Source organism: Thermobia domestica, chromosome 5 (assembly GCF_964235325.1).
Source record: "Thermobia domestica chromosome 5, izTheDome1.hap1.1, whole genome shotgun sequence".
Taxonomy (NCBI): domain Eukaryota; kingdom Metazoa; phylum Arthropoda; class Insecta; order Zygentoma; family Lepismatidae; genus Thermobia; species Thermobia domestica.
The window spans coordinates 21,835,320-21,856,141 of NC_137458.1; the positions used below are offsets into that span (position 1 = coordinate 21,835,320).

The following is a 20,822-nucleotide window of genomic DNA, read 5'->3' on the forward strand; positions in this document are numbered from 1 at the left end:
ATTTAACTTTATTTTAACTTTTGAGTTATCGACATCTTTTTTCTTCTCTAGTTTGTCATCCGTGTTTCATTTCTAAGAGCTTTTAGTACTCTAGCTTCTAGCGCAAAAGTTAAACTTGCCCGTTTTTCTATTTATTCGTCAAAGCGTACGTTTTTCAATATATCCGTCAAACCGTACTTCCACATTTCTGTTATACTGTAGCTGTGAAGTGATTTAGCAATAATTTTCCGGACACAACCTTGAATACCAATTTATACAAATAATCAGTAGCAGATTTAGAAAAGTACTTTAGGAGGGTTTTTTCTGATTGTTTCGTTTCCTAAAAAGTCCTAATTTTATTTGGGAAGTGCTTGAAGTTCATGAATACAGGCATAACTAATATTTCGTTTCGTTTATATGTTTAGCAATAATATTCCGGATACAACTTTAAAAATCATTTTATACTGAGAATCAGTGGCGGATTTAGAAAAGTATTTTGGGAAGGGTTTCTTACTAATGTTTAGTTTTTTTAAACATTCGTAATTTTTATTTGACGGGAGCTTAAAGTTTATGAGTAAAGGCATAAATAATAGATATTTCGTTTGTTGCAGACATTCCGTAACTTTGGGGAACGGGCTTCAGTCCGAAAGACCGCCCCTCTAACCTTCGCAAAACCGTCACTGCTGGTAATTAGTAATAATAACGATTTAAAAACAATAAAAAAGGAAGTCGCCCAACTCACAGTACACGCACTATTTCTACATTCACAGATGGAATGAAGAAAAGCTTTGTCAGAATGGTCGAATGCTGGTTGAATCCCGGACTTCCCGATAGAAGCGCAAAAGCTAATCACTCAGTCATGTTTGTTGTGCAGTTGTATTTAGCTTAACTTAAATATATTCCGTAGTCTTTTTTGGGGGGGAAGGGGGGAGTTCCGTAATGATATGTTGAATCCCTCTTGTTAAAAATTCAGAAAACTTGAGGATTGGGTAAACTGTGATGGTGGTTCTATAAAACTTAACTGTAGAATTTCAAGAATATACAGAACCAAAAGCTCTAGATGTGCAGCCTTTAAGTGTATCATATAAATCTAAGTATTTCTCTTATGTTTTATTTTAATTTTATTTTGTTTCAAAAAGAGGGTATGGAATATTTTGAAGTAAAAATACTACATACTATTTTGCTAGTTATTTCTGCATTCTTTAAAAAGAAGTGTTTACTTTTAGGGTTGGCTGATTTACACCAACTTTTTTTTTTAATAACTGGTTTAAACCACAAAAATAAAAAGAATGAAAAATGCAAATCGTGTGAACTTCATGGTAACGTTTCCAGATATCAAACTACCTGCAATAGTTTTATTTCCCTTTCACCTTTTAATCAAGGTGTCCCATGTTCAATTCTCGGTCGAACCACAATCCTTCTTTCATGCGTAACCCAAGTAGCGGTACGGATGTCAGTTTAAGCGAAAGTCTTCTCCTTGATAACCTCGGTATTTCGTAAGGATGTTAAGCCTAAATATACGAAACAAACCAAATTGTATATTTCTACATGCCTAAATGCGTGTTGTTTTATAAAGAAGCCAATATTGCTTAAATATATTGATAGAAATTGGCAAAATTTATCGATTGCCTACGTAGCTTCCAACATTAGCTTGGATTGGACTTTCAATGATATCTACGTACCGGTACTAAATTTGTAATTTAATACCTCAGTTTTAGCGTACTGATTATGGTACGTTGACCTTTAAATTTTACATGCAAAGCAATAACAGGATTTTCCCGTTATTGTCTTACATTTCAAGTAATGACAAGATTTTCCCAATGGCTAGGGCGGGAGATTCTCAACTTAAGAAATTTACTGACCGCACTTCTTTAAGCTTATGGGATTTCTTCCGGCATAACCCCGCTGTTGCATAATGACATCAAGGCGAAACAAACTTAGGCTATTTCTGTGAATATGTAATATAAACACATAAAGCAAAAAATCTAAGTCAAAAAAGCCTGATTTAAACCAAAAAAGCCTGGTTTAAACATCCCCCAAAAAACGGGTTTTTGGCATTTTCAAAAACAACCACGGTTCTTGCCAACTCTGCTTACTTTTGTATATAGGAGGTTAAAAAATTCTTATTATATACATTGGTTAATCCTGTGGAATTCATAATGTAAATATGTTGAAGAAAAATTGTTTGAAATATTTTTTCGAAATTCATAGTTTATTTTCGATGTTTTATATTATTATCAGCATCAACCACTAATTAAATGATTTTTTGTGTTATAGAGAAGCAATACAAAGTCTGTTTTATCAATTTAAAGCAGTATTTTGAAAAAAGCCCAAAATTTCCGAAGCAAAAAAGCAAAGCAGAAAAAACCGAGTTTTTTTCCAAAAAAGCCGGTTTTTTTCCGAGCCCTTGCATCTCTAGAATTAAGTAATGTTCAGTTTCTTGACGTTTTATGGTATTCTGTGTATATTTTCATTGATTTCCATTGTGCGATAAAACGCGAAATTTACAGTTTTGCTCGAAATTTCTAACAATACGCGAAATAATACGAAATTTTAAAAATACATTTTTATTAATTTAAAGACGCTAGTTCTCCGCAGACGGAACGGTAGATCATGGCATTTTGGGTGATTCGAACACGGCTATAGAGAACTTGTTGCGAGTTAGCTATCACCATCGCAGCTGGATGGGGAGTTCCGAAGTGATGATTATTTGAAGTTTGTTCTAAATGCACTTACATATGTGTGGCTCCCAACAAATAACCCAAGTGTGAGTTTTTTTTTTTTTTTTTCAAGTATGGACTGGTGATAAGTGACAAACGTACAACAATGAAGGAGAAAAATATAGAAATATGTAGCGTGCCTATGTTTAATGCTTAAAAATAACTTGTGCCTATGTGTTTTCAGAAAACAGCGAAACTTTCCTACCCGTAGTAAGTTTAGTTACTGATTTTCCTTTAGTTTGATTTAAAAATTATAATTTTCTATAAGTGAAATTTACAATGTCAAGTGAAATATTCAGTGTATTTTGTTTTTAGGTAATTAATGGTTTATTTTTGTAGTGATTTATAAATAAAAAGAACCGTTGTAAAAATGTCAGGGAATATCTTTTCCACAAGAGTTACAAAATGCGGAACTTTAGATGGAAAATGCGACAAAACGCAAAATATGAAAAACAAAAAGCGAAAATTTCAAGTTTTTAGTGCGAAAAACTCGTACTCCTACTCATATCAAAATTCTAACTACTAATTTAATATGACAGTTATTATTAATTTTGTCATAAGGCCACAGCGCCAGTTTTGGGTTAGATAATTAGTCCCTAGTTTTATTTATCCAATTAGGACATTACGGTCTTAACAAATTATTGATCTACCCAAATTAAATGATTAAGTTCGTTATGAAAGTGCACTCTAAATTGCCCTCATGCTAACATGTTTATTATTATATGAGTTAAGTGTGGATATAAATTTTGTATGTCGACGTCCTGATTTCGATCCAATAAGTTGGCATATGTTAGTACATCTAGACTCATCTTGGATTACACATTACTATGTATAATGAAGTGAAATTATTTAGCACAACACAAAATATACAAAAGCTCTATATATATGTTGTAAAATTCCCATTTAGTGTAGAGCATAAAATGATACACAGGAATTTTGAACTTTCCCAATCACTATTCATTGTAAAACTCATCTTTTGTACAGTAATAATAATTGTAGTCTGAAGTACTAAGTTCTTAGATATTTGGTAGTACGTCTAGTGATTTGTTGGTGAAATTGTCAAAACCCAGAGACCGAGCGTCCTAGGGTGACAGGATCCAAGGGTCTTGACGCCAAGGAGTGTGTATAGATATCTGACCGAACATCCTAGAAAGGAGAACAAAACTCAAAGACCAAGCGTGTTAGAGAGTGGTGAGGTTGTTGTGAGGACCAGGTGTCAAAGCAAAGGATCTCTCAGAGACTGAACATCCTAGGGAGTGGTAAGGACATTACGAGGACCAGCGAAAGGAAGCTTTCAGAGACCAGGTGTTCAAGAGAATGGTGGTGCTGGTGATAAATCATTGAAGATGATGCCTTCTGCGGCGTTGTTGCTTCTTTTATCCTGAAATGTCGGCCATCACGTGGTGTTGAGAGCACGTGTAGATCATTGCAATATAGATAGATAGGAGCAATTGGATTTCTACATTTTGATTTTAAGTATTATTCCTGCCGGGTATTTGAGAAGCATTCATGACACCGGCACGAATGTAGGTTTTTGGCCTTTTGCACATGCTGAGTATGACGTCACAGCCAAGCAGACAAGAGGAAGAATACACAGAGCTGCTTTAATTAGCTGAAATCAGATACATTGGTCGCAAAGGAAGATAAGAACATCCGTAAGAACGTGAATACATGTGGATTCTCACCAAAACACTTTGATAACTGAGCAAAATTAAAATACATGTTCAAGGAAGTTAAGAAAATATTGCAATATCCCCACGTGTTAGTAAACAAAACCACGTATTTCGGCACAAGTACTAGCAAGCAGCCGAATATCATCAGTACCGATGAAACACGAAGAGATAGGAACAAGACTCCTTCGACTCCTACAATAGGCTCTGCCTCCGAAGACTGGCTACAAAAACGGACAACTCGAGGCAAAAGACATCAATTGTTAACTGGTCATCTCCTACCTTTCTCTGAGCTGCAACGGGCAAGAGATATTCTCTCCTCTCCAATCTTTCTCTTAACTGCAACGGGCAAGAGATACCCCCTCCTCTCCAACCTTTCTCTGAGCTGCAACGGGCAAGAGATTCTCCCTCCTCTTCAATCTTTCTCTGAGCTGCAACGGGCAAGAGATACTCCCTCCTCTTCAACCTTTCTCTGAGCTGCAACGGGCAAGAGATACTCCTTCCTCTCCGAGCTTTCTCTGAGCTGCAACGGGCAAGAGATACTCCTTCCTCTCCGAGCTTTCTCTGAGCTGCAACGGGCAAGAGATACTCCCTCCTCTTCAACCTTTCTCTGAGCTGCAACGGGCAAGAGATACTCCTTCCTCTCCGAGCTTTCTCTGAGCTGCAACGGGCAAGAGATACTCCTTCCTCTCCGAGCTTTCTCTGAGCTGCAACGGGCAAGAGATACTCCCTCCTCTCCAAGCTGCAATGTGCAAGAGACTTCTTTAAATCCTTTTGCAACGAGCAGAAGGTTCAGCGGTTTAACAATTTTGGACGGCTTCCAATCAGTTCTGTCCCTTTCATATGGCGTACGTGTATCCTTGATTTATAGATTTAAAAATCTTAAAAAAAAAAAAAAAAGTCCATTTTTATGGTTTAATATGAATGGACAGTAGTTTTATAATAAATTTATATTTATTTTGTTTATCTCTTCTTAAAATGTATATATGATATTATAGTATTAAACATCATTAGAGATTAGTTAAACAAATGAACTTTTGAATGAGAGTCGTTATTAATCCCCTTCCCCCATTTTTTTTAAAACAAAGAATCAATTTATCGGAAATTACTGCTGGTTTAATTGTTTGAAGATGTCCCAGTTAGCCTAATGTATCCATATTCTGCTTTTTGTGACCGATTTCTTGATGCTGTTGTGGTTCTATGGTTAACGTATGCAACCCGGCTTCAGGTATCAGTAGAAGCTTATGTAGTTCGGATTCTGCATTAACCGGTAGGTCAACGTCTTATATAGCATAGGCCCCCTGCCCCGGGCTAGATCCACTGTATGTATATCGTTTTTTCTTTATTATTATTATTATTATTATTATTATTATTATTTGTAGTTTTAGTAGTTGTTCTTGTTGTTGTTGTTGTTAGTAAACTAAACATTAAAACGAAACAATATTTAGAATATTTCTTTGATTGCAGTTGCATAACAATAATAATAAACTATTAAAAAAATCACAAAAGGAACATTCATAAACTTATAAAAAAAAAAACAAAAGTTGCTTTTGTAGTATGATCTCTTTGAGTGAATGAATGGGGAATATAGGTCTGAATGTAATACGAATATTATACGTTAGTGAAACGTGATAGCCCACAAATGTGTGTTCATCAAGATTTTACGAACATTTTTCGTTTTTGGTTTAAACAAACAAACAAACAAAAAAAAAAAAAAAAAAAAAAAAGCTGGTTTAAACCAGCAAACTTTGCTACGTGCAGTCATCGATTGTTTTATAATGTGATAAGTAACTGTATGTTTTATATTTCAGACTTTAAGTAATGATATTAGATATGAGTATGCCAAACTATGGCTAAGTATCCTGAACAGTGATAAAGTAGGAATGAAAGAACATAGCGAAAAGCTTGGCGTTGGAGATATGTATGGATTGTTTGCTTGTTTAATAACTGGTAGATCATGGGATGCCATTATTTCTGGTCTGGATAAAACAAAATTCTCCTCCAAAGAGGTAAGTGAAATATTATTGTTAGAGACAAGATTTTTTGGTGACACGCGAAAACGCGAAATTCATCAGTTTTGTATAGAAATGTTGTGCACCTAAAATATATATTTTTTCATTATTTGTTAGGTCATATAACGCTCGCGATTAAACGCGAAGTTTGTCGAATTAGCGAAATTTGCAACAAGTCACGAAATTTACGCAAAAGTGACAGTTTTTCGACGCTTTTACGACTTATTCATTGCCATTAATTGGCAATTACTAGCAATGTGATAAAAATTCCCATTTTTGAAAAAATTAGACAACCATGAATTTTTGAAATTTCACATGCAGTTACAAAATGAGCTCCAAATAGTATCTAACGGTGAAGTTTATAGTATGGAAGGAGTGTTGCAGGGTATGTTAGATGAGCATTCAGAAATCGCTGGAAAGTGTCCCCAACTAATATATATAGTTTCGAATGTTGATGTGAAGAGGGCTCACTCTTTTTACAATGGCATACTTACCAGCAAAAGAACAAATTTATCACCAGAAAACACTGAAACAATGCTTACGTGTTATTTGCGTAAGTAAACTGTGAACACTAAAGTTATTTTGTCTATTAGTGTTTTCTCTGTGTGTGTGTTTTCTTCTTTAAATGATACTTTTATTCAATGAGGGTGCTTAGTGCTATTTTTTTAAAACTCAAATACTGTTTAATATAGTCATGCACGAGCTTATGTCATGATGATTGATGAATGGACATTAAGGTGAAATAAAAGGTAACTAATTGTAATTGCCAGTGAAAATAGTGTTCTTACATTGATTTTTTATTCAACGATTTTATCCCGGTTTACGCATATTTTTATAACGAAATTACGAATTCTTATTTACCACAAAATCGTGTCTCTAATTATTGTCATTTATTATTATTTTAAAAAGTGTTATTCATACAGTAAAGTTAGGGTTTTAGTATTGAAAATAAAATTTATCTGCTCTTACTAAATGATTCTGTTGTTGTAATTATGACTACAGTAGAATTACCAGTACTGCTGTAGTACAATAAGCAGTAAAAAAAAAAAAAAAAAAAAAAAAAGGATTGTTATTCTGTCAAATCTCTAAATACTGGAATGTCAACTGAGAGTCGAACCCTTGATTGTAGGTTCTGAGTCTATCTAAATCTTAGGTTGATACGGCGGATACGGTCCATACCCATGCCTGTATCGTTGTAGTGGGGCTGGGAGCGCAGTAAACTCGGATACGGACACCGTAAAAATGTTTACTGAATTTGTATGCTGTTAAACTACGTATTAAATTTGTGACAAATGATAAAACCAAATTTTATATGATGAATATATTATTACATGCACACTAACCAACATAATAAATGAATTAATGACCTTTGGATTAATCTGAGTTTACAGCTGTTGCAATTAAAATATACCAATGAGATGAGTAAATGAATTAAACAACTCACGTCAATCTTCGCCTAGCAAATGATGCTGTTTTGTCGCCGTCCTGAGGTTGAGTCTCTGATGCTGCTTCCGTAATTAATATTCCAAACTGACGCGACAAATGTAATCCTTAGTACATGAAACAGTAGACGAAGTTTTGCGACAGAGTTCCACTTCTCGTGATATTTACTGCAACGAACTGTCTTCCTTAACACATACAAAGAATTTATCAATTTAATCTTCACACTTGACGTATTTCAAAATATATCTATATGTGTATATAGCAGCACCATAAAGTGTTCAACACATATCGAACTAACAATGTACTTCAATTCATCCCATACAGGGGTATGTTGTACGTTTAGAAGAAAAGCATTCTAAGATGCGCGCACGATAAGCAGCGTGGACGCTGCGTCCGAGAAGGTGCGAAAAGCACTGAAGCATTCCTTAGTTAAACATTGCATATGAATCCTGGGGCTGGAGTTTCCCGCTTATGACGTATAATGTTGAGTTCAAGCTCTTTGGCTGAAGAGATGCGGATGCTTCAAATTAACCAACCAGCAATGAACTGTAACAACGTGTAAGTCTAACTGCAAATGTCCCGTTTTCGGAACTCACGAAAGCGATCACAAAGGGAATCGTTGTCTCCACATCGTATGTCCGTATATAGCCATGGAATCGAACTGAGGCTTACCGACACAAATGAAAAGACATACCAAAGCGGTGAGGGAAGAGTTTCTAGAATGTTTGGAAATATACGAGGCTTGATTAATAAAGTTTAAAATTATCAAAGTTTTTCTTGATTTTCCTCAAATACAACAAAATAGGCTAGGGTCGGTGATAGTTAATATGAAAAGGCAATTACATTGTGTTCCTTGTGGTAGTCGAAGTAAACCTCCACCTCTCTTTGACTTACGTACTTATGTGACTTATAGACGAATGGGAAGTCTAGAGCTAAAGTATAGACTTTAAGTGTGTGTTGAGTGAACGTAGATGGTCCTTTTTTACATAAAACTGTGTAATGCAATCCGCATACCTTTCGTATAATCACGTGTAGCGCCTCAATCCTTACTTCATTGTCTGATTTCAGTTTTATTATTATTATTACAAGTAGTGCGTGCGTAAAAGAGCATATATGTAAACCACACTAAATACGAGGGCAATTCGGAAAAAAAAAAAAAAAAAAAAAAAAAAAATTGGATAACTACGACATACACTCGCAAACACAGAACTTCTATTATATACATTAGAAAAGTACAACATTACATTACTTTTCAATATATTCACCATTCAAATTGAAGCACTTGTCATAACGTTCTACAAGGTTTGAAATTCCTTCTTAAAAAAGAAGCATTGTGAAGCGCATTTTGATTGTCGAAACGGTGCGACGCAAGCCACTGTTTCATGCGCCAGAAGAGGTGCAGCCGAGTTCATTGCTGACTACAGATAGGCGCCCACTATTTGCCGCATCGTGCACGTCAGTCCGTCATCTTTAAACATGCGACACTATTCGTGTACTGCACCTTCCAAAAATTTCTTCGCATTCAGACATCGGATTAGCAAACGCACGTCAGATTTGGCTGGTTTTTCTATTGGAGCATTTATTTTCAGTTGTTATAGCGGACGAGTGAACTGTAACGCAACCTTCTCCTTTCACTGTTCATTGTCAACTGAACTACTGCACACAACGCCACAGAGCTGACGTCGCTGTTCCCCACTATTTCTCACACGTTCGCAAACGGAAATTTTTTTTTTTTTTTTCAAATTGCCTTCGTACAATCTGATAGTTACATACGTAGCACATAAATAAAGAATCATTTCTTTCAGCGAAATAAAAAGGCCTTGTGTCCATATTAAACACAAACTAAATACAACTTTCTTACAAGGCCGTCTATAATCTTTATTATAAATTAATTAGAAATGTTACAGTTTCGGAAGTATATCACTTCCTTCTTCAGACTACTATTCCAACTCTAATTTTTCGAAATTTGGAAAAAGAAAAACCTCTGACCCCCAGCCAATGGGGGCCGTATTTGGAAGTTAACGCCTGTGGGTGTATTACCATTCATCTCAGCGACCATCAAAATTATGGATTTGACACTAATATCGGTCATTTTGGATTTTTTTTTTTCATGTCTTGGTATCCCCCTTTTCCCGGTGACCCTGGCCCGCAGACGAATGGGGTGAATTAGGAGGTTGATGCGATTGGAGTTTCACCATTGGTCTCAGCAACCGCGAAAACTGTGAATTCGACACTAATATCGGTCATTTTCTACTACTTTTACATGTCCCGATAAACGCCTCCACCTGAAATCCCCCTGGTTCGAATTTTGAAAAAAAAAAAAAAAAAACAGCTTCTTCTTGGTCTGGGGCCTAGATCAAGTTACCCGTGACCGAAATTTGGTAACTCTCGGTCCATTCGTCTGATCCCCAGGCCGCACACAGACACACAAACAAACTCTTTATTTTATTTATATTAGTTTAATTACTCTCCATTTTTCCCTGTTTAGTGTCCAAATACAATTTTTATATTTTTTATTTCAGAAAGATACTTTCAGCAAAGAAATTCCCAGACTTCTACCACAAATTTCCGACGTCCTGTCCAAAGTCAACAGACAAATGCTGTTGATTCTAAAGACAAACGATTTGATGAGGGGTATTGAGAGTACACTTAAGACGCAAAAGTAAGTATTGTACACAACATTGATCAGTTTGATATTCGTAAGAATGTTTCTCTCTTTAACTAACAAGTTACAAGAAAATATATTGTAGCGTAGCTCGTAGTCTTTTAATTAAAGAATTCAAATTATGTGTTTGTCTTTTGCTGAGAGAGAGAGAGAAAAAAAAAACTAATTTGCGGAAATCAGGTTCAAACAGATTTTTCAGTGAAAAAATTGACAAATTTAGAGGAAGGGCGTAAAATAAACTGTAAAAGTCATTCTGTGATAGGTTGGTATGCGGTTATGCTCAGAAATAATATCAATCTTTTTGATTGGTTTGACGCAGCTTTCCATTCTTCCCTATACTTATCCATGCCTTTATTTCCATGTACTTTTTCCTTCCCTGTATCTTGTGTTATTGTTTGAGGCAGCTTCCGTTCTTCTCTATACTTATCCACATATTTATTTTCACGTACTTTTTTCTCTTCCCTACATGTTGTATTATTGTTTGACGCAGCTTTCTCCCTATATTTATCCAGACCTTTATTTCCATGTACTTTTTCATCCATACATGTTGTGTTACTGTTTGATACAGGTTTCCATTCTTCCCTGTACTTGTTCAGACCTTTATTTCTATGTACCTTTTCTTCCGTACATGTTTTATTATTGTTTGACGCAGCTTTCCATTCTTACCTATACTTGTTCAGACCTTTATTTCCATGTACTTTTTCTTCTCTACATCTTGGATTATTGTTTGACGCAGCTTTCCATTCTTCCCTATACTTGTTTAGACCTTTATTTCCATGTACTTTTTCTTCCGTACATGTTTTATTATTGTTTGACGTAGCTTTGCATTCTTCCCTATGCTTATCCAGACCTTTATTTCCATGTACTTTTCTTCCCTACTAACTAACTAACTAACAACTCTATGGCCTATGGAACCCGGAGGTTCAATGCCGCGTCCACAAAAGCTCTCCACTGACTTCTATCCTTAGCAAATTGGATCCAGTTTCTACTTTGTATTCCTATCTCTGCGAGATCCATCTTCATGTTGTCCTCCCATCTGCGCCTAGGTCTTCCTAATGGTCGTTTTCCGATTGGTCTTCCAGTCAAGACTTTGAAAACATTTCTACTTTCTTCCATTCTAGCTACATGACCTGCCCACGTAAGCCTCCTAGACTTGACCCTAACAATGTCGTTTGGGACCTAGACTTGACGACTCTAACAATGGGACTTTTTCTTCCCTACATCTTGGATTATTGTTTGACGCAGCTTTCCATTCTTCCCTATACTTGTTTAGACCTTTATTTCCATGTACTTTTTCTTCCGTACCTGTTTTATTATTATTTGACGCAGCTTTGCATTCTTTCCTATGCTTATCCCGACCTTTATTTCCATGTACTTTTTCTTCCGTACATGTTTTATTATTGTTTGACGCAGCTTTGCATTCTTCCCCTTGCTTATTCAGACCTTTATTTCCATGTACTTTTTCTTCCCTATATCTTGTATTATTTGTTCCACATACGAGGTGTGTTCAAAGTAAAACCTAACTTGTGAAATTCCCGCCAACCGGCATATGAAGCATGCTGCGGCTATTGAGCGCCCTAGCGGCAGGTTTAGACAAAATTGCCATTTGCCTCGTGATGTTAATTGTGTTATTAGATTCGAAAGACATTCTCTATCATTAATTTATATCAGGTGGTCAGATGATAAACAAACAGTTGTGCCGGGACATTTTAGCGCAGTTGAGGGATGCTGTACGCAGAAAGGGGCCTAAATTGCGGGAAAACCACACTTGGATGGTGGGTACACCGTGCCAATACGCCTACTCACGCTTTGCTCCTGATCCACAGTTATCTGGCAAAACATCAGACTCCCGTTGTGCCGTTTCACACTATTCTCCGGACCTAGCCCCAGCAGATTGTTTCCTGCTTCCCAGACTTAAAATCACTTTGGAAAGACGTCGTTTCCAAACCATAGAGGGAAAAGAATGGAATATTTTAGTTAAATGTTTCATGATAATGCTCTTTAGGCAAGGTGAGACGATGATTAAAGCAAATGAAGGATGATGGAAGAATTAATGGATTGAGTATGTGGTATGTGTGTGTGAGGAAACATTAGTACCCCGAGAAATCCACGGATGGTAATGTCCACCACAAACTTACTTGAGCGGAAATCGAACCAGAGACCCCACGAATCAGACGTAAGCGCTGTACTACTGAGCCACCGTGCCTCCCACACAAACCATAGAGAAGTTTCAGGACAACGCGACAAGAGAGTTGAGCACCAACGCAGTAAGTACGTTCCAAGATGCTTTCTAAAAGTGGAAGAAACTTGCGAACGGAGTGTTGCCAGTAGAGGGAGTTATTTTTGAGGGAAGCAGTACTCTCAAAATGTTGTGGTACAGATTGTATAACAGAAGTTCGGTTTCTGTTTGGACACACCTCACATTTCAATCGCGGTCTCCCTCTAGGTATTTTTCCTTCTGTCATTCTTACCATAACTACTGTTAGTGTGATTCCTTCATGTTTCGTAATGGATCCAGTCATCCTGTCTCTTTTTGAGATGGTCTTCAGTATATTCCTCTGTTTATCTACCATTTCCAGTACTGTTTCATTTGATACTGTATCCATCCATCTAATTTTCAGCGTCCTTCTAAACAACACATTTCAAAAGCTACCATTGTCCATTTTTCCTCTTCTTCTAGAGTCCATGCCTCACATCTATATAACTCCACACTCCATTCATATCCACAGTTTTATCTTAAGGTTAATTTAAAGGGACGAGTTTTGCCGATAGATGGCACTACAGTCTTCGTATCTCCCCCATGTATTTTTTATCTTTCACGAAAATTCACGATTTCTCTTCAAATTTCAACCTACAGACTTCAAATTTTTAGAAAAGAAACTTCATAATCTGTCGAAGGCAATAATCCGAGCCGATTTTTTATTTAGAAATTTCTTCATTGTTGAAATGGCTTGATTGTTGAAATGGATATCCAAATGTTTAACAATGAAGCTGTTTCAACAATGAAGAAAATTCTAAATAAAAAATCGACACGGATTGTTCCCTTTAATAGATCATGAAGTTTCTTCTCTAAAAATTTGAAGTCTCTAGGTTGAAATTTATAAAAGAAATAGTAAATGTTCGTAAAAGATAAAAAATACATGGGAGAGATAGGAAGACTGTAGTGACATCTATCTTGTCCCTTTACACTAACCTTAAAGTTCCCAGTTAAAAGCTTTTGTATCTCTTCATATGACTTCTTCTTCTGTGCCTTTGGGATTTTACATCTTGTTTACGTCTGCTTGTTATTTACTTCCTAAATAACAGAATTCCTGCACCTTTTGCACAGGTAATCTATTCTCATCTTAATTTTTCTTGTTGCTTCTCTTTCATATTGCAAAACGTTTGATTTCTTCATGTTGATCTTCATATCAGCCATTTCACTCACTTCAAATTCTTTAGTGATTCTTGCAATTCTCAGGTTTACAGGTCGTCTCTGGAGGCTTGGCCATGGAGTATATAAAGGGAAGTAAAATAATAACCAGCTTGTCTTCTCCATTCTACCTTGTTTCAGAATTTCTGAAGTAATTTAGAGCACAGTGATTTTATTTTGAAATCATCGACTTATACTAAAAAAAAAAAAAAAATAAAATAAAATAAAATAAAAAATCAAATTTTGTAGTTTTCGAATCTGAAATAAATAATAATAATAAGAAGAATAAAATAGTTCAGAAGTTACTAAGTTTAAAATTAAGTAGTTACTTTTGGGACACTTTTTATTAAAAACGTATTCGGTTTTTTTTTTTTTTTTTTTTTTTCTGGAATGGAATGTAAACAGTTAGTACAATCTAGTAATTAAAAGTCACTACTTTGACTAACAACATTTAATACCAATTTGCAGGGAGAGAAAGTAAGGAAAATTATAATTTGACCAGAGAATATCTCAGTATCGCGTTGAAGGTACACACTAGGGAAGTCTTCTAAACAAAATTACTTCTCTTTTCACTGTTTTACTTAGTTCCTGGCGTTTCAAAAGCAACTTCCTTCTGCTATTCTTACAGTTCAGTTAATATAAACGAAGTCAATTGTTATATATAACTTCTAAATTGATTAACAGTAAGAATATTCATTTTAAAAGTAAAACCGTACACTTCCAATATACCCCTTTAAAAAAAGTATCCACTGGGTATTAGCCTGTACATTTAAGAGCTTCTAGATAAAAAGGTATAAAGAAGGAAAGGTGTAAGAGTAAGATTTTGAAATCTGAATCACTATTAGTAAAAGTAATCCTCTTCGTCATAAATTTTCGATTCCATGATTTGACATGAATTTAGGTATTCGAGACATTTCCAGCTAGTACTTTTTATTCCACCATTCTTTATTTTTGACTTCTCTAACTTATTTTCCTTCGCTTATATTCTTCCATATTTCATCCTGTCCATCATCTCCATGATCTTCCTCGTGGTCATTTTTCTGATTGGCTAGAGCCTTTCTATTTAATCTGTTTTGGCGTGGGAGGCCCGGGTTCAATTCCCGGCGGGAGCTCATGTGGTTCGGATTCCACATTAATCAGTAGGTCCACGTCTCATATAGCCTCGCTGCTGAACGGGACGTTAAACTCAAAATCAACTCAACTCAACTCTATTTAATCTGTGCCCCTTCTGGCGTTGCAGTCGATGTGTGATTTCCCGTACCTCCCTCGAAAGAGGAGGGAGAAGTTGTTGCGGCCGAGATCTTTCAATTGTTAGATGCGGAAGCGTTGCCAGAATGAATTATTTCACGGACTTCGCTGTCCTCTATCTTGTTAGCCATTCTAAGTAGCCTACGATCTTCACTCGTCAAGATCAAGCGACTGAATGACAAATTGGCAACACAGCTGAGGTCATTCACTTCTTTTCCGTAAGCAAAGGGAGGGTTTCCTCCGTTAGAGGGCGGCTTCGCTGTGGTCTGTCTTATTAGCCACTCTAAGTAGCCTATGATCTTCACTCGTTAAGATCAAACGACTGAATGACAAATTGGCAACACAGCTGAGGTCATTCACTTCTTTTCCCTAAGCAAAGGGAGGGTTTCCTCCATTAGAGGGCGGCTTCGCTGTGGTCTGTCTTATTAGCCACTCTAAGTAGCCTATGATCTTCACTCGTTAAGATCAAACGACTGAATGACAAATTGGCAACACAGCTGAGGTCATTCACTTCTTTTCCCTAAGCAAAGGGAGGGTTTCCTCCGTTAGAGGGCGGCTTCGCTGTGGTCTGTCTTATTAGCCACTCTAAGTAGCCTATGATCTTCACTCGTCAAGATCAAGCGACTGAATTACAAATTGGCAACACAACTGAGGTCATTCACTTCTTTTTCCTAAGCAAAGGGAGGGTTTCCTACGTCAGAGGGCGGCTTCGCTGTGGTCTGTCTTATTAGCCACTCTAAGTAGCCTATGATCTTCACTCGTCAAGACCAAACGACTGAATGACAAATTGGCAACACAGCTGAGGTCATTCACTTCTTTTCCGTAAGCAAAGGGAGGGTTTCCTACGTCAGAGGGCGGCTTCGCTGTGGTCTGTCTTATTAGCCATTCTAAGTAGCCTATGATCTTCACTCGTCAAGACCAAACGACTGAATTACAAATTGGCAACACAACTGAGGTCATTCACTTCTTTTCCCTAAGCAAAGGGAGGGTTTCCTACGTCAGAGGGCGGCTTCGCTGTGGTCTGTGTTATTAGCCACTCTAAGTAGCCTATGATCTTCACTCGTCAAGATCAAACGACTGAATGACAAATTGGCAACACAGCTGAGGTCATTCACTTCTTTTCCCTTAAGCAAAGGGAGGGTTTCCTCCGTTAGAGGGCGGCTTCGCTGTGGTCTGTCTTGTTAGCCATTCAAAGTAGCCTACGATCTTCACTCGTCAAGATCAAACGATTGAATGACAAATTGGCAACACAGCTGAGGTCATTCACTTCTTTTCCCTAAGCAAAGGGAGGGTTTCCTACGTCAGAGGGCGGCTTCGCTGTGGTCTGTCTTATTAGCCATTCTAAGTAGCCTATGATCTTCACTCGTCAAGACCAAACGACTGAATTACAAATTGGCAACACAACTGAGGTCATTCACTTCTTTTCCCTAAGCAAAGGGAGGGTTTCCTACGTCAGAGGGCGGCTTCGCTGTGGTCTGTCTTATTAGCCACTCTAAGTAGCCTATGATCTTCACTCGTCAAGATCAAACGACTGAATGACAAATTGGCAACACAGCTGAGGTCATTCACTTCTTTTCCCTTAAGCAAAGGGAGGGTTTCCTCCGTTAGAGGGCGGCTTCGCTGTGGTCTGTCTTGTTAGCCATTCAAAGTAGCCTACGATCTTCACTCGTCAAGATCAAACGATTGAATGACAAATTGGCAACACAGCTGAGGTCATTCACTTCTTTTCCCTAAGCAAAGGGAGGGTTTCCTACGTCAGAGGGCGGCTTCGCTGTGGTCTGTCTTATTAGCCACTCTAAGTAGCCTACGATCTTCACTCGTCAAGATCAAACGATTGAATGACAAATTGGCAACACAGCGGAGGTCATTCTCTTCTTTTCCGTAAGCAAAGGAAGAATTTCCTCCGTCAGAGGTTGGCGGGGGTTGGGCCGAAGTATAGTTCGCATACTTTCCGAGGGCATAGATGAGATAGACAGGCTCTAACTCTTTTGTTTCATTCTTTGTATAAGTCGACACAACCTCAGCGTAAATTTTTCTACGCTTTCATGAACATTCTCTTGGTTGAGTGCATTCCCCGTAACTTTTTTCTTATTCAAATCTTTTCTTGTCTTTCTTTACCACGTCCTCACAGTCTTTCCATGACACTCGGCCCTCACTCCGCACTTCCACATTGCGAAAGATCAGATTATTCCTTTTACTTCGATTTTCCAGATAGTCTTGTTTTGACTCCAATTCTGTCAATCTTCTCCGTAGAAGGTCGTTTTCCTCTTTGAGCTTAATCATCTCGTGTTGTAGGTTCTTTACTTCTGATGTTAGCTGGTTCATCTTCGTTTCTATCCTGTCAATTTTTGCAGTCTATGTTCCCTATCTTTTGCATCGCCGGTTCCATGTTAGTAATTCTTTCCAGGATGTCCTCTATCTTTCGGTCCGTGCTATCTTTGTCTCCTGGGCCTGGATGTTGTTCGACGTTTCCTATCCATAGTAACACCAATACTACCGCTAAACACACTGCCCTTCCCGTCCATCCTTGGCTATCGGTAAGCTCATTGCGATTTACATGCTGCTTGTATTTGGTTCTGTGAAAAGCCCCTATTCTTGCTCTCAACTGGGCTATGGGAACACCCATGATATGGCTATACTTCTCAGTCACAGAGCGATCGTCAGGTGCGCCCGTCCTCTGTGACTTCTCAAGTGCTTCAGCATACGAGTCATGTCCAGAAAATAAGTGTACCAGATTTTTGTAAGTTTCAAAACATTTATTTAAAACAAAACTTTTACATGCTTACGTCAGTACATATGTAAACTATTTTTCCATGTAGTCGCCATTCCTCTCAATGCACTTAGTGAGACGATGGATAATTTTTTTTATGCCTTTGGTCAAAGAAGTCTCCCGCCACCTCTTTCGCCCAATTTTTCATCTCCACCTTCACTTCTTCGTCAGTTGAAATTTTTTCCCACCCATCTGCATCTTCAGGGAGGTGATTAGAAGATACTCTGAAGGCGCCAGGTCAGGAGAATGTGCATATCAGTCAAAATCGACGGTTTTCCACTCCTTTGCCCATCGTGCACATCATTATGACCGTTTTTAAATTCACGACACCACTTAAACACACTAGTACGATTCATAATTCCTTCGCCATAAACTGATTTGATCTCGTTAAAAACTTCAGACGAAGATTTTCACTTAACAACAAGGTAACGGATAACGCTGCGAATCTCGCATTTGGTGGCAGATTTAATCGACATCTTTCACGGGAGACGTTACTGTGGCCACAGTTGTGGTCATACTGATGCGTGATTGGGCTCGCTGGAAAAGGCAGGAAAAGAGCTACACGGCAGTGTGACCAAGATAGCACTAACAAATTCCCTCTGCCCGCGAGGGCCCTAGTACACTTATTTTGTGGACGTGCCTCGTAAATTCAGAAAACTATTTTAAGTAAGGAACAAATATTTTGTATCATAACACTCCAAATAGCACTCAAAATCACACCGTTCACCCTGCTTACGTTGTTCGTACTCACTTTTATCTCTGTTGCCTCTCTTGTTAATCTGTTATTCGTATGAATGGTAAATAGTGGATTGAATATTAAACGTCTTGTATGTTATAGAATAAATATTTCCGTGAAACTTCATTCAATGTATAAAATTATTATTTTGTTCTTTCTTTGATTTCAGTATGGTATCCTTTATGGTGATGTCACGTTTTTGCATTATGAGTGTCTATGGCGAACGTCTCAAGCAATGTAAAACACGATTATCTAGGTTTACAGTAACAATGGGAGAGTATTGGGCCCTGTTTAAGCTCTCTGTGTATTATACTTACCTTAATATAATGAATTTATGGATAGTACCGAGCGTAAAGCGTTTGATGCTTCACTAACATGGTGGTAATCGTAGTAAGCGTGAGCTAAATATACGTTTTTTTTCCTCCCCTAATTTAGATGACATATATTGCACAAAGTGTGACCAATAGACTTGTAAATAGATGGCTAGTCTAGCTTTTGAATTCATTATAGCCGAATAGTCAGCGCACGTGCCTTGTGAAACGTTTATATATGACTCCTGATTGAAGTACAGAATGTTTGCAGTTGATCCAATATTGTGAAACAGTTACGGAGTTAAGTTAAAAGATAATGAACTCATAAGTACTAAAGCGAAGTAGTTATCATAAAAGGTTAAGCCTAACTAGTCGCAAGGACCGCATACTAATTTTATACAGCTACAAATCTAACATCAATTTGTTAAATATGCTGAAATATCACAACTACTTAATACGATCCGCATTGAACGTCAATACACTGACAAATTACCATTATATTATCTCATATTGAAATTACCAAATAACTTAAGTCAGTACTCTTAATTGTTCTAAACACCAATTTCCATTACAACAAATATCATCATATACTAATCGCAGAATATGGCATTAAACAGAAGTCAGTATTTGTCAAGCTCTTAAACCAACATTAAATTACCATAAAATTCATCTAAATAATCTCTGACATGAACTTCCGGTTAGAAAGCCTAGAAATTCGATGTACTGGCCACACATTACCTAACTTAAGCTAGCTGATAGCTTAGTCTCTGTATACTGTAACTTAAAGGATTTCCAGGTGTAACTTCTAGGTATTCAATCTCGCAACACAGGAATAAAAGAGCGTAGAAAGAGATCGTATACCTGTGGGTAATAAGTTTAAGAAATAGTGGTGAGTATAGTAGCCTCGCTCAAAAGTTTAAGAAATAGTGGTGAGTATAGTATCCTCGCTCAAAAATTTAAGAATTAGTGGTGAGTATAGTAGCCTCGCTCAAAAGTTTAAGAAATAGTGGTGAGTATAGTAGCCTCGCTCAAAAGTTTAAGAAATAGTGGTGTGTATAGTAGCCTCGCTCAAAACATTACCATTTTTTTAATGCCGTCCTATTCAGTGAGTTCTTTGAGATCTTACTTACTGTTCTTTCTTAACATCCACAGTTGGTATGTTATAAGTAATGCTGCTATACTCGCCACGATTTCTTTAAACTATTATCAAAGCTCTTCTGGAAACATTCTGATTACGAAGCTACTACACTCACCACGATTCCCTTAAACCATTATCAAAGTTCTCTGACTCGAAAAGTTGTGAGCCAGGTTACTGAACTGAAAACAATAGTTATAGTAGCCTCGATCAAAACATTCTCTATTGGTTTCAACGAAATGGCCGCCTATTCAGTGTTAAATATATGTGAAATGCAACCCACACTTTTCTTTCTCGCCCTCAAACTTGGCCTGTTTTTTCTTAAGACCTGTCAGGCAATGCAGTAATGGCAACATTTCCCACTACTGTTTATTTGAACTATTGTCACAACTGTGAATCGGAAACCCTACAAACGCGGGTACTATACTAGTTAGGCAGAAGTGAACATAATCCGATATGTGGATATAGTGAAGCCATATCTAGTACCTTGGTGCTAGCATAATTTAGAAGTATTTGAAATTTTAGCTTTAGAATCTATCCAAATCTAGCATAATTTTATTCTTCCCTCTGAGAAACAGGAAATAGAACGTGTAACCTTTGTGTGATCCCTTACAAGTAAAACCGGTCAGTGTATTCAGCTGTATTGTAGTGTTGAATATCTCAGAAGTGTTCAAAAGTAAATTCGAGAAATAAAACATGACCTCCACAAGAGATATTTAAC

At 37.2% G+C, this 20,822-nt stretch overlaps 1 protein-coding gene across 2 annotated transcripts in view; it reads left to right on the top strand.

Moving 5' to 3' along the window:
* Nucleotides 1-20,177, top strand: part of Adck1 (aarF domain containing kinase 1) — a 59,129-nt gene extending 38,952 nt beyond the window's left edge. For both annotated transcript variants that reach the window (XM_081758315.1, XM_081758316.1), the window contains exons 8-10: nucleotides 6,181-6,378; nucleotides 10,347-10,486; nucleotides 18,825-20,177. In XM_081758315.1, the coding sequence (XP_081614441.1) occupies nucleotides 6,181-6,378; nucleotides 10,347-10,486; nucleotides 18,825-19,029 (543 nt within the window). In that variant the 3' untranslated portion in view covers nucleotides 19,030-20,177. The remainder of the gene's footprint in view (nucleotides 1-6,180; nucleotides 6,379-10,346; nucleotides 10,487-18,824) is intronic.
* Nucleotides 20,178-20,822: the final 645 nt, after the last annotated feature.